The sequence below is a fragment of the Pseudopodoces humilis genome, chromosome 1 (genome assembly GCF_049639895.1).
Source record: "Pseudopodoces humilis isolate 2021_Gansu_Grassland_sample_001 chromosome 1, ASM4963989v1, whole genome shotgun sequence".
NCBI lineage: Eukaryota > Metazoa > Chordata > Aves > Passeriformes > Paridae > Pseudopodoces > Pseudopodoces humilis.
The window spans coordinates 132,798,414-132,813,902 of NC_142200.1; the positions used below are offsets into that span (position 1 = coordinate 132,798,414).

The window sequence follows — 15,489 nt, forward strand, 5'->3', positions numbered from 1 at the left end:
TCTAAAGGCCAAAGGACCTTGCTTATAGCCCTCTTTTGCAGTTATAATTAGATCTATAAAAGTTTACAGACACATAAATAGAAATAATTTTGGCAGATTTTGTAACTAATATATAATTACAAGAATAATAAATTTTTATGCTTCAGTGCATAATGTGATCTACTGAAAAAAGGAAAAATACCTCTTATGCAGAACTAAACAAATAACAAAGCATTTATGGCTTCTTTTGAAGCAGCCAGCATTGACCATTCACTGAGGGAACAGGATGTGAAATGAATAAAGCATTATTTCTAAAGCATTTTAAAACCAGTTCTGGGAAAAGAAAGAAATAAAAATAAACCTGAAACTAAAAAAATAAACAATTTTCCCCAAAACAACAACAAAAGCTTAACAAAAAACAGTCAACCAACTAGACAAAGACCCCAAACAAAAAAAAAAATATAAAGAGGGCTCATCATTTCTTTTGGGAGATTGAATCTGTCCATGTAGTTGCCTTAATTACATACAGCAGATTGTGAATATTTTTTTCTTCATTGCTGCTTGAACTTCAACATATTCTCAGATGTATCTAAAACAAAGTTCCATGCAAGGAACAACTTTTATTTTCACCTATGCAATAATACAAAAGGTTTATCATGGTGGTATTTTAAAAGCAAGAAATCTACATGTTTTATTTTTTTCTCTCTCTTTCTGGTACATTATACAATTTCCATATTATTCAGAAAAATGGTAGAAATATACTTTAGAATATGTAGATTGGTTTAGGGACTTTATATAAAGCTACTACTTTTGAATATGAAGTAGTCATGAATACAGGTGACTTGAATTCAAATTCTACATGTACTGTCCTTTTGTTATGGGGAAAATTATCCTTTTATTGACTGTGAAGGAGAAAAATATATAGCCCAGATTTTGGTGGTGTATCTTCTAATTCTGTTGAGCTTTCTCCAATTAAATTCCAAATCTGTGTAACTGTAATCATTGTACTTTATCAGTTTAACTGGAAATATTGCCCTTTCACCACCTAATTAATTTCACAGCTTCTTCTGATTCTTTTTGCTTGTTTCTGACTTGGAATCTGATCTATCTCCTTTTATTTCGAGCTCTAATCTTACCAGGTTATATAAAGGTTGGAAAGCAATGTGCCCATTTACTAAATAAAAAATAAAATCATATAGATTTTTTACTGGCCTAATTTGCAAAATAGTGACAAAAATTTAGAATGAGTTGTAATTTTAAGGGAGTTAAAATTATTTTTTTCCACCATTCTGTGGGGATTAAGGATACATTTCAGCCCCTACCAACTACAATATTTGAACATACAGTAAAGTACAGATAAGATAATTTGCAGAAATTTCCTATGCTTTATTATAATTTTATGTCAAAGAAGTTATTCTCACATCTAATAGAGAAATTAAAGCCCACAAATTCTTTGGATCAGCAGTCAGATGAGAGCAGAGCCTAAAGTGGGCCCATAACTGATTACAGCTCTAGAAACTGGCCTACAGAATGTAATTAATGTCATCTCAGAACATGATTAATATCATCTAAGATCCTTGGAGGTAAGGCATTGTCAGCCCTTGTTTTTCTGTTTCATAAAACTGTTTAACATCTTCAAAACTTTCTACAACTTTTGGGTCTCCATGGTCTTGTTTCTGGGAAAGGTGTCCCAGGCATCCAAATAAGTATAAGGTCAGGAGAAAGGAACTTTTGGTGCTGGCAGTTTGATGTGAGGCTCTGAGCAGCAGGTGAGGGCAGGTATTTATATTTAAATTCACAATATGAGCTGGTAATTCATTTTGGCAGTGAGTAGCTGGGGTTTGGGACTTTGGGACTTGGGGTTTCTAACTAAACTGCTCCAAAAATTGTAAGAGGAAATTCTGGTACCATATTTATAATGGAGAACCCTCTTAAAGAGCTCTGCTCTTTCATTTTCTCTCTAATGGGAGAACCAAGTAAGAAGACTTTTACCAAATCTGAGCTTTCTCAGGACTACCAGAGCTACTGTCATTATTAGCTCTTCTTATTAGACATTTCTCTGTGTTACATATTCCACATTCAGAGCTGGCCTTTCCTTGGGTGATCTGAGAACATGAAAGCTGTAAATCTGCTCTGCATTCCAAGAACTAGATAGAAAGTTGGTCTTAATTGTCTGTAACGACTTCTCTTTTTCTCACTCATCTTAAAGTAGAGAAATGATGTCACAGTACAAAGCATTCTTAGAAATATCAGATGTTTCTACTATTAAGTCTTGCAACAGCAAAAGTGATCTGAAAAGAAAGTTTTATTTCACAGAATCTAGTCCTATTTTACCTTTAGTGCATTACATCTTTGCTGGGCATTTGAATTTTCTAGACATTCTGGAAAAAAGATTTCTATATATGGTTAAGACTGAAGACAAGTCTGGTTCTTTAGTCTCCTTCTCGAAGTGTAGGAAACAAAATTTAACTCACATATATTTTTTAAGCACATGCTTCTCAGTAGTCACTTTGGACTGCATTTTACATTCCTAGTTAGGAATTTACATTTTCAATAGGGTGTACCGTAAACAAAGAAAAACATTGTTTTTAACAGGATATTTGTAAAGTTTATTTGAAAGTTCACTTTATGCTTTGTGCTTTACATCAAGAAACATTTCAGGCAACTCAGTTCACAGCTTCACTTTCATTCTCTGAACTTTTGTTCTCAAATATTTCAACAGAATATGACTTCCAAGTAAAATGTTATTTTAGCTTTCACAAGGTACTGAACTATCCCAAGATGTGCCTGGATGCTGTTTAGTGTTAGGATAAACAAAGATAGTACATGAATAAGTGTTATAAAGACTGTTAACTGTCAAAATTTATTAAGCATTCTTGCCCATGGAAGGACCACAATTATTTGTTGCTTGAAAGTCAGATCGGCCCCTTGGTCCATCATCCATATTGAAGAAAAGAGATAATGAATGTGTTAAACACCTCAGCCTTGTCTGTGTCAATTTGGGAGGAGATCATCCTCATCCTGTAGTCAGTTGATTGCCATTAATATATTTGAAAAAACTCTTTTTATTGTCCCCCCCACAGTTTGCCCAGCTGAGCTTTTGCTGCACATTTATTTTCCCAGCAGTGGTCAGCAGCATCTCTGTATTTTCCCATGTCACCTGCCCTTGCAGCCACCGAAGGTTATACACCTTCTTTTTTTCCCTATTTCCAAGAGAAGATTCCTGTTCAGCCAGGATGGCCTTCTGCCTCACCTGCTTGACTTCTGACATTTGGGAATTGCCTGCTCCTGTGCCTTTATTAGCAGATGATGTTTAAAAAAGTGACCAGCACTGATGGATGGATCCCAGCGCTTGCAAAAGCATTTCCCCAGGCAACTTTAATTCCTTGAGCAGTCTGAGGGCTCCTCTCCTCAGGTCCAGAGTTGAGGTTTTGGCAGTTCTCCTGTCAACAATATCCACTTTGCTCATGAGATCCACGCTGATGAAAAGCTGTAGTTTAAGGAATTTGTCAGAGCTTCAAAAGAAGATTGTGTAAGAAATTACTTGGCTTCTATTGGACTTAGAGCTGAAGGTTTGGGCTAGGTAAATATGAGGAGTTTTGTTTTCTTGGATTTCAGGGCTGTTGGTGCTTTTCTCTGTATTTCCCTTACCCTCCTTTCCAAGCAGAGGAAAGCTGAATGGCAGAGCTTGCGTGGTAAGAGCTGTGGAAATCCTGTGAAGTGGCACCAAGCAATTTCATCAGGGTTCTTTTCCTAACCATGTTTTTCTAACCATGAAGTGTTCTGCTCTTTCCATTTTCAGTCACTTGCTAAGCAGATGTGCTACTACTTGCTTACCTCAAAGTGTTCTGGTAAACATGAACACATGCTGAATGGCAATGCAGTTAATAAAGTTATTAATGCTTTCGGGAATAAGTGAGTGTACTGGATTGGATTAACATTAAATGAGAACAATAATTTTTTTTTTTGTCTTAATTGTTCATCCTAGCTGGAAAAAAAAGATAAAGAGCAGAATTCCTTAGTCACACTAGGAGACAGTGTAACAATATTACAGAGTAACAGTGCCAAGTGTAACTCTTGTTGCTTTCAGAACCTCACCTCAAAGCTCTTTTGCTGACTTTATGGGTATAATTTTAGTCTTTTTCTTTTAGTGTCTGAGAAAAAAAACATGTAACTCAGAGGAAGGGAAATACATATCTATACATATTTTAATATTCAAATATTTTCAAATATTTAAACATATTTGAAGTTACATTTCTATAAGATACTGTGTGATTAAGGAGTTTGTTGGTGTCTTTCTCCTCCATCAAGCATAAGGCATTTTTCCTTTTCCTGTTGACCTCTTCAGTGGAGGCTTAGATGTATGTGGAAGGCTGTTCAAGACACCAATGAAATATTTTAATCATCATGTCCTCTTCAAATGAAGGTGGTAAATAAACTAATCCTGAAATGTACTCCTTCTGAGTAATGACAGATGAGGGTTCATTGGGGTCATGACATTCAATTTAATCAGTTTTGGGTAGTTTTAGTTTCTCCTACACCTGACCCTTACATATTTCTGAAGAGTTTAAATATAGCTGTGTTTAAATGTTGTCATTTTCTATAGAAATTCTGAGCAAATAATGTTTTTTGCAGCTCTTTCTTGCTTTAATCTCATCTGTACACAAGTGAGAATTCTCCAGAACCATTTCCTTTGTAGTTTAAATTTGTATTGTTGAATATTAATACTGATTTAAGGGAAGAGGTTGACATTCATAAACACTAGAGATCCCCAGCTGATAATAGATGTATATTTTGTTATCTTCCCCTTTGAATATTGAACAGTGAAATTATGTGAAATTAAAGATGTGACTGGACCACCTCATAGTGTCTAAGATGGTGAAGAAAATGCCATTTTCTGGAAAATATTTGAGGTCTCATGGACATATAATAGAAAAACTTTTTACTGCTTATACTATGTGTTCCTAACTGCCTTTATTTGCCAGAGAAAGGTTTCTCAACATACTTTTGTTCATACTTTCTGTTCTGGAATGAGTGTTTCTCATGTTCTGGGACTCCATGTCCACTGTCCCCTCTCACCAAGGTTAAATCTGGCCAGGACAGCGTTCTGACCTCTGGTCTCAGAATCAGGACTGTGACTCTAAATCACAACTGTTTGGTCAGGCTTTGAGTAGGATTTGGGGGAAGTGCTTTCCACCTGTCTCATTTAGTGAGCACAGTCCAGCAGTTCTGGCAAGTTTGAAGATAAATCACAAAAGTGATTTATCACTGCACTGCAGCTTCACCTTCCACTATATGCTTTGGGGAACAGCTTGGGGTACGTGGAGAATATGAAACAAACACATATTCCAGTGCAGCCTGTGATGATCTCTCCCCCTTCAGATTCAGTTATAACATCATAAAATGCTTTTAGTTCACTGTTTAACCAACTTTTCATTGATCTCCTTGTAGAAATTCCTTTCTGAAATACCTCAGCTACTGAGACATTGTGAAAGCTGTTTCTCATGCTCAAACTGTTCTAATTTATGGGTGTCTGCTTTACCTCATGCTTATACTTTAGATTCAGTCTCCAGACTTTTCTCCCATCAGAAATGCAGCCAGTGAAACCACTGACCAGAGCCTGGTCTTGACACCAGGAAATACAGATGCCAGTCTTCCACCCCCCAAACAATCAGATAGCAGTTGCACCATTAAACCACAGGTCATAACTAAACCATTTTGGGCTCTAAGATAGGGATGTCACCAGTTATGCACCATTCCAGGCTCCCATCAAAGCACAGTTACATTGATCTGCTTCAGGCAAGATGTCAGTCTACAATTATGTTGCATTTGATGTGAGCTTCAAGTTGTACTTCTAAAGGACATGCAACAACTTTTTGACATATTTTTAGGATTGTGGATCTGATACCAAAGGAATGTTTCTTTTTCTGCGTCTTTATTAAGGAATTCAGGCAGTATATCTGGGCTTCAGTTATTTGAGCCAGAACATGGCAACCCAAAATTTTCTTCAATATAATTTTGTTTTGGATTTTTGCTAAGAGTAAACTCAGGAGTATGAGTTAATCTTTTCTCTTTCGTTAGTATTTAGTCTTTTTCACTGTAGTAGATGCATAAGATAAATATTATTATTTCCGGAAAAGCTTTGCTCAAAAACTAGATGTAAATTCCTTTTCTCTTAGTATTTCTTGGTTCACCCTCAGGAAGATAGGTTATAAATTTCAATATGGCTTTGGAAAGGGAAGACTGTATAAAAGAAGTGATGTATCACTGCTCCCGTTACGTGTGTGTCCTGTTAAAAGAGTTTTCCTTGCTTGTTCTTTTCTTTATTTTGGAGACATAGACCACCTGATTAGCACTGGAATAACAATATTAACATGTAGTTTATATCTTGTTTCTGGCAAGGAAAAAACCAGTCAATGCTATTGCAGTGGAAGGAGTTCATCTTTCAATGAATTCAGGCCTAGGTATCTTCTTATTCACTATGGGGATTTACCACCCAAAAAGACTAACTAAAACCTTCCTTTTAAACTTTCCTTTTAAGTTGCCCTACTAGCATGTTTTATAGAATAAATAGGTGTGGAATTACTCAAGCAACATGGAAAATATACACTATTTCTATTACTGAAGGTATTAGTATGCCAGCACTGTAAGAGTGGGGGAGTTAAAAAGACCTTGCGCTGCTTTCTCTAATCAAAACCTGTTTTTTTATTTCTTTTGAGTGAATGCACATTCACATCCATCTAAGCAATTGAAACAGAATATTTTGCTCTTTATAATATTGTTTTTAGCATTGCCATGCTTATATGCAGTAATGTAAGTATGAAGAAGCACCAAGTAGCCCCTCTTGCCTTCAGGTCAGAATTTCTAGTAGCCTTAAATGATGCAAAGCACCACCTTAGGGCCCATTGAATGTGTCACAGGTTGGGTATGTCTTAAAGTGTATTGAATGCCTGGCAAAAATCAACACTTTTCTAATAACAAAGTACCAACAAACAAAACAAAGAAGATTCTTCTGTTCTCTGTCATGAGCAGAGACAATAATATTGAACAATTGCCTATCTTGCTGTTTATGATTTTGGTTATTTTTTGGTTCTGAGGTTGAATATTACTGGATTTGATTACTGGAAAAGAATTCTCTTATGTTTGTGTGTGGGAATGGTCAAGATAAGAAATTAATTGAGGAAGTTTTGGTTGTTGGAGGAGCTTTCATCTGTTCTTTGTCATGGCAGTAACAGCTTCTCAGCAGTTTCTTCTAAAAGTCCCTTTTGCAAATTAACTCAAGCTGTTGTTTTTCTAACTTTCAGTTGTTCAGAATGCAAATCAATATGTCAAAGTACTTGCAAGGCTTACAAAACCAAATGTTTGCACTCAATTGGAGAAAATAAAACCTATTTATTTAAAAAAATGCTGATATAATATCATATTTTTAAATCTTTTTTTTTCCCCCAACACCCCAACATCTGAAAGTCTTTAAAAATTATTTTCATTTCCAAAGCTTTGCTTTTGAAATGAGATGCATTTTTCACATTCCTGCACTGACAAGTCAGTATTACCATGCATCATTAACAGTGTTGAAAGCACTTTTCTCTGTGTCCTTGGGCTACACTGGTGAGATACTAGAGGAGAGATGTTCTTGTCAACAAATTATTTTTGTAAGGACACATAGATTTCAGTCATACAGTAATATCAACTCAGAGCAAGAAGGATAGTGGAGTAATTTTTACAGGAAAAAACGCAAAGATCTAAATTATCCAGAGAGCCCCTATCCCTGGGATTTCACACTCTAAGTCTGCTGATTAATTACTCTGGCCTCTATACCAGACTGTGCTTCTACAGGAGTCCTAGCTGTGATTTAGAAGAAGGTATGCTTCTAGCTATGTAAACATAAATAAAATATTTTGAAAATATTTTGAAGCATTTTTCATAGCTACTGATGGGTTATTCCAATAATTGTAAACTATTTCATTCATTTGATTTTGGTTTGGTTTGGAAAATATCAATGCTGATACTATTAAATATAATAAGTTTAAGAAGGTTAACAGTTTATTAAATTTAACAACTTTAAAATAATCCAAATTAGAACATAGTCCAGCCACTTCTGGAAAGGATGATAAAAATAATTTTATAAATACATTAATAGCAAAAGGAGTGGAAAGGAAAACCTCCATTCCTTATTGGATGCAGAGGAGAGTATGAGGAAAAAATGAGTAAAATTACTTGAGTACTTGAGACCTTCTTTGCTTCAGTGTTCAATAATAAGACAGGTTGTCCTCAAGAAAAAAATATTTTCTCTCTTGATGTTTCCAAGTAAATTTCATTTTTTTCAAAATCAATTTAAGAAAAGCACACTTATAAATTAAGGAGATTAATCCTTCTCCTAAAAACGTATTTTAAAATATAAATGTTTTACCTGTTGATTTTGCTCAGGGTATATAAACAAGGGGATTATTAGCTGGTGCAGCTGCTTTCCTCTGTTGTATAAATCCTCCTCAATGGAAGGATTATTTATCTGAAGGATACATATAAAGATAAGATAAAAGATGTTTATCTGAAAGGGGTTCTAAGAGTCCCTAAGGGTCTACTGCAGCCTAGTGTGTCTATGCAGTTACCACATAGGACAAAAAGTACCCACTAATAATCCTCAAGAAACACTGAGCGGAGGAAAAATTTACTGAACCTTGTAAAGAAGTTCCTCTCAATTAAATACCTCTCTTATACCCCACAGGAATCTGCATAAACAGTGTTTGAAAAATTAAGATTCAGAAAAAGTAGGGAAGAAAGTGAACTCTAAAAACAAATTCCTTTTCATGTAGGTTTGTTTTCTGGGGGAGGGGATGTTGTTTGTTTGTTTGTTTGTTTAGTGAAGTTTTTTTCCTACAGTTTCAAAGCCTTAGAAATGTCATTTAAAGAGAAGCTATACTATGGAAGTACATCCAGAAGCAAGTCACGTTACAGACTCACTTAGGCAGTGTAATATCATTCATTACACATGCTTGGAAAGATTCATTCATGCCAGGATTCAAGATGGATTTTTTTGTTTTTCCCCAGGAAACAAAGACTTCCACTTTTCAACTCTGCTTTTTTTCTTTTCTTTTTTTTTTTTTGTAACCTGAAATTGGAAACAATGCTACAAAGAGACCTCAAAATTCAATAGTTATTGCAATTATTAGTCATTGAACTGCAAGGGAAAATATTTCAAGGTATGAACTACATCTTGAAATTTAAATTCCTAGTTTGCTGACAAAATAAATGTTTTTCTAAATTCTTACTGCAATCACTTAAAAGAAAGGTAGGGTTATAATAACTAGCTCCTAAAAATATACGTCACTTAAATTAGACAGCAATTTTATAATAAATCTCTGTCACCCTTTGGGACAAAACACAAATGACTGAAATTCTGAAGAAGATTGATAGAAGCTTCTGATGGACACTGACTGATCCATCAGCACAATTACATCATTCTTTTGACAGGACCATTTTCAGAGATCATATACTAATAAAAAATCTCACTGATGCTTTTATAAAGTTGTAGCTGCAAACTTCAAACAAGTCTTTTTCTTCTGGTCAGAGATTATCCATTTTTCTTGTCTCCAGATTTCGAGATCTTTGATGTTCTTAACTTCCAAAGTCAGTATCAGATTTTTATTCTTATGTGCTTCTTTTTGATCAGGACTTTTTCCTCCTTTTTCTGAGTAATTTTTAAGAGCCAAATCATACAAAGTCTTTTGAAGCAGACCTGATACATATTTTTATATTGCTAAGAAATCAGGAATTAAAAATTAATATTTTACCTGGAAATTTTGCTAGATATTTCTATCATATTCCAATATGTATTTGTATTTTAAATTTATTTTAATAAGAATTACGTTAGGAGTATTTTAACTTGAAAGGGAGGGGTTAGCACTTGTTTTCTTTAGCTGATATCTAGAAATAAAGTGACTTGTTTTCACTTTACCCAAAACCTACAGCAAAGGGTTCTGACAATGTTTTTTCACCTTGGAGTATTTGTAATTTAGAGTCTGGCTGAAACAAATGTCATGGGACGAAGGTTGCCAACATGGGGCAAATGAATACCCCATGTCCTTTCTTCTTTTACTAATAAATCAGCTTTTTGGACCTCTTAATAAAATCCAGCTTTATATGAATGTCATTTAGCTCCTTCAAGTTAATACAGTGGTAATGGAAACAAGTTTTTAGCACCATGTGATTTTCAGTGTCAATTAACTCAGATTCTCCCTGTACTTATGCAACTTTTAGACATGTACATATTTTAATTTTTAGACATACATATTTTAATTTTGTCTGTTGAGCTCATATATTCATACTTCTATTTTTAAATAAAATTATGCTTGTTCATTTATTTCTGGCACAGCAGACTGTACAAAATTAAACGGGAAGGGGTCCATTTCAGAATGTTGTGTTTCACTTCTTGATTACAGAATGTACTAAAGTGCTACGTTTTATTCAGAGTCCAGCAGAAACTGATCTGAAGTGAAAACATGCAACTTGGAAATAGATCCTGTGGTCTGAGTCCTACAATCTTTAGGCTGTACAATAGCAGAATTATCCCTCAATAATGGCAGGAAGACTGCACAAAAAGGACACCATCAACCTACTGAACTCATAAAAAAAAAATAACCCATTAAAAGGCAAACCTCTGTAGTTAAAACAGAAACGTTTTTTCTTCCAAATTAAAGCTCCTAAAGTAGGCTCAACTTTGCAGCTAAAATAAAATGATTTAATCCAACACCACATGAAAGGAGAATGCCAGCAATTAAGTCAGACTAGAAAGCTTTGTTAGTGATGGAATGCCTGGCTGGAGCTTGCCCTCTGAGGCTTTACAAGGGAAACAGTCATTTATTTAGGCAATCACTTGACAGAATACAAAAGAAATAAACTGATAATGGATTGGTACTTCAGGGGAACCAAAGGCTTTTAATAAAACTGCTCTGGACCACCCTCCTCCTCCTAAATATTAAGCTCTCTGAGATGTAACCTTCCAGTAACCTTGCTGGGATGCATGGCACTGTGATTCAACAGGACACCCTCATTCTTCTCTTTTCAGGCTCCTGCTCACATGGCCATAGGCAGTGCCAGAATGGCAAGTGTTACAGACCAGAACAAAGCTGTGATTTTGAAGACAACTGTGGGGATAATACAGACGAGAGTGAATGCGGAACTTCCTGCACCTTTGAGAATGGCAGATGTGGCTGGCAAAATTCCCTGGCTGACAGCTTTAACTGGGTGCTAGGGGTCAGCTCTCCTCAAAGTCTTAGACCTCCCGGGGACCACACGCTTGGAAATAGAGCTGGTATGTTGCTGGTTCACAAATAAGGTATAATTGTCTTCATGAAATGTCTCGTACCTTCACGGGCAGCAGGGGAGTTCTAAAATCTCTAATCAGGGTGTCATTTTTAATGAATTAGATGTGTTACAATCTAAAAATATTAATTACCCTTGTACAATAACTCTAATTTAGGAAAATTGAATCTTAGTTATTACTCATATGAATCAGGCAAGATAATTTGATACTTGTCTGGAGAGAGGCATTTGGTCTGGCTGCAATCTGCAAGGGTGAGTTAGCTCAGCTCTGAGATCCATGGGGTCCCACTCCTCCAGAGCTTGAAGTCATTTCCAGGAAGCTTACAGTTTCCCATAGTGACTATTCATACTTTAATTTTAGACAATGTTACATAAGTAAATAAATCTCCCTAAACAAACAAAGCTCCTTTGTTAGTGCATCTCTGGTTTATCTTGGCCAAAGCACTCAGTCATCTGCTCTTGTTCTTGCTGCAAGCTCTGTGCCTTCATACTTTGTTTTTGAAGGTCCTGTAGCTTAGACAAAGATGTTACTAAAGCTGAGCTCCGGACTGACCTTAAATTGAAATATTCACAGCAGAGTTGCACAAAGGTGTGATAGCAATTGTTGAATATTTACACAAACTGCTGAAGGACAAAACCCAGTAAACTCCAAAATATGTAGAAAAAAAGTCATTTGCATTGTCTGGAAATATATACATATTTAAAGTATTATCACAAATGCACCAGTACACTTGTTAAATATATGCTTGACCTTAGGGAAAATGTAAATTTCTTATCCCATAATACCATGGCAAACATCTATGGTCATATCTGAGCCAATGAAGAATCATAGTTAGAATGAGCCCATTTGTTTATGCATTATCAAGTGAAGTAAAATTTTTTTCCCCTAATTCATATACAAATATTAGTACATGTGCAGTTAAAAATTTTGTGTTATTTTTAATACAACTATGTTTATGTGAAATACACATTTCTTATTTGTACAAAGGAAAAACATGGATTTGAATACTTGGGAGAATTTTTTTATGCTTCTGATTAAAAATAAAGATGGAACTCTCAAGGATCATTTCAGTGTTGAAAAATATTAACTCTAGTCATCTAATTTTGCAATTTTCTCTGAGTAAATAATTTATATGTTCATTAATATTCATACAGAGTAAAAATGACCAAAGGTTATATGAACCATAAGGGATACCTAGTGATTTATAAATGCCTAAAAGTTTTTCTCCTGTTTCACAAGTTTTTTATACAGTGTGACTTGCTGTTTTGAAGATTACCTTTCAGGAGACTTTATCCTGAAATTTACTATGATGTGGCTATTGTGTGATGTATTGTCAGAACTGCAAGTACTGCAGTTCAGCAGGGACATGTAATCAAAGTGGTGGAAAACATGGAAGAGTTCCCAGTCTTCTAAACAAGTCAAACCAAATTTTAAGCTGCTTCCACCAGTTTATTCCTGATGTAAGAAGTGCACAAGGAATGGTCATTTTTTCTCCTGAGCTGAGGTTGATTAGTATGAGACCTATGAGGGAAGTGTTCTTCATATGTCTCTGCATTTACTTTGCTGAGTTTTGGATTCTAATTTGAAAATGTAAAACATTTTTTCACTAATACATCATTTAATTTCAGGACATTTCCTGTATCTTGAGGCCACTGCAATAGGCCTAATAAATGAAAAAGCCCATGTGAAGAGCTCCATATGGAAAGAATCAAGTGGGACTTGTGTGATGAGCTTCTGGTACTTCAAGTCATCAAAAGCCATGGGACATATTCAGGTTCTGATTAAGGTAATAAAAAACCCTTTTTCTTTTGAATATACCTGTAAGGGTGTATGTGCTCCCCAGGGTGCTGCAGCACTGACATTCTGTTGTTTAGCTGACAGACTGGAAGAGCTCCCACGCACCTCCTGGTTCTGTGCTGGTTTTTATTACTCCAGCCTCTTAAAAATGCTTTTAGCATTTCTCTTCCAAGAGAAGCTTCCCTGAAAAGCAAAAGAAAATGTTTTAAAATTCTCTTTTTATTTTCCCTTCTTCACATATAGTAGCTTTCCTCTCTTCACATATAGTACATTTTCTTTGATTTTCTCCATGTCAGGCTATTTTCATATTTTTCTGACATCCCTATTGGTATTTATCAGTATACAGTACTATTGTTCTGATGAGATGACACACGCAAAAAAAAGAATTACCAACATGTACAGAGTGAGAATAAAATGCAAAAATATGACTGTATTAAATAATTTATATTTTTATAGCAATGGATACAGACAGCACAATAAATTTTATTTAGAAATATTTTTTCTTCACTAAATGAGAGATTAACAAAAATTACTTAAAAATACTATCTAGTTATAAATTTGTAAGTGAAAACTGACACATTTTTTTAAAAAAATTGATGTTCTTTTGCTGTTCATTAGAAATGATTAACTGCTTGTAAAAACATTTTTAAAACCATAGTATGGTTCAGACTGGAATATAGTTCTTATATAGGTATTAATATTCAATGTTGTTCAGACACAGTGACCAAATATACCACTTCTAGACATACTAGAAACCTTTGCAAAAGAAAGTGTGTGTGCTTGTGCTTACTTGTATCTGTGCATCTCTTCTGGTTATTCAAGTATAAATTATGGTGCAATTAATTTGCCATATGTCTGTTAACTTCCCACGATATCTCTAATAATGTCTTGGTGAAGTGAATTAAAGTTTTTTATTTCCAATTCATATGTTGGCTGACTTAAGTGACAAATTATATTTTTTCCTTGAAAATAAATTACTAAAAATATTTCTCCAATATTCTGGATAATATAAAAATAATTTAAAACCCTAAGAGATTAAAGACTTCAGTATACTTTAGTATGTAGAGATAAAACATAGGCTATGTCTACCTGAAATATAAAAACAATGAATACTAGGACAGGCAACAGGGGATTTTTTTATTAATTAGTCCAAACACCTACAAATAACAACAGACCATTCACCAAGAAATTGTATATTTATTGAGATGCTTTATACAGCTCTTTTTCCCAGAAAGGCTCAAATTTGAAAAGGAGGCAAGTAGATTAAAGAAAAATGCTAACTGTTGTTTGAAAATAACTTTCAGTTGTTAATGTATTAAAAAATGAAAACAAAAATAGATCCTGTTGCATAAAATAGATTCCATTGCATGACATGAATGCAAAATATTTATATTATAATTTTTTAATATTTATAATATTTATATTTATATTAATATAATATTTATATTAACTGAAAGGTCAGATTATGTTCTCATTTCATTACTGCACTTTGTAACTTGTACTAACCAAATATTGTAATATAAGCATTTTAGGATTGTTTAATTTTAGTTACAACCTAACTTTTAGACTAACTTTGGTGGAAAATAACTACTAGCATCATCAGACATGTGTAAGTCGTTTGAATGTAGTGTTTGTGCAATTGTTGATTGTGTCCAGTAATTCTTTTTTCGCAGTGGACAAAGTATTTTAAATTTTTTTTCTATATTAACATGAGCAGGTGCTTACTAGATAGTTATCCCTACCATAATAGCCTGTAGAGATTATTTTCTACTGCATTAAGATTTAAATATATTACTTTCATGGAATTTTCTATGTGACAATCAATAAGTTTTTTTCTAGGTTTTGGGAATATTCTTTATGTTTTCTCTTTGTTTTATTCATATTCTCCTGAGACATTGCCTTCTTCTTATTTTCACTTTATTTTATTATCCTAATAACCTTTCAAGACATTATTTTTAAGTTACCTTAAATCCCTGTCTCCTGGGAGTTTAAAGGCATTTTTAAAGGCAGTGTGAATAGAAGACATTTGAGTCATGACTTATTTAGTTTTTTTTCTTTTAATGAAAGTAAGAATTCTACCTACAGATAGAAAAAAATATTCTTATCAATGTATCTGTGATTTTTGCACATCAACTTCACCTGTTATGCTGCTTATAAGGACCCATAAGTCCATATTTTAATTGGGGTTTCTGTTTAGCAGTGTCTGAAAGAATAAAATCTAATTAAACAACACATAGCAATGGGAAGTCATACTGAAGCTTCTCCTGCTGGCTCAAACTGCAATACCTAGATATTCCCATCCAGACTGAGTATCCCTTGATTTAAAGTAAAGTTAATGTCAGTGAAATCAGATCTCTAGGTAGTTGAAAATAAAGGACAAGGAGATGATC

The 15,489-nt window shown here is 34.3% G+C and overlaps 1 protein-coding gene across 1 annotated transcript in view; it reads left to right on the plus strand.

The window, feature by feature from the left end:
• The window catches only part of MALRD1 (MAM and LDL receptor class A domain containing 1), a 237,291-nt gene that overhangs the window by 107,997 nt on the left and 113,805 nt on the right, over positions 1–15,489 (plus strand). Inside the window, exons 27-28 of the mRNA XM_088057480.1 lie at positions 11,045–11,290; positions 12,931–13,088. Coding sequence (XP_087913606.1) covers positions 11,045–11,290; positions 12,931–13,088 — 404 coding nt within the window. The remainder of the gene's footprint in view (positions 1–11,044; positions 11,291–12,930; positions 13,089–15,489) is intronic.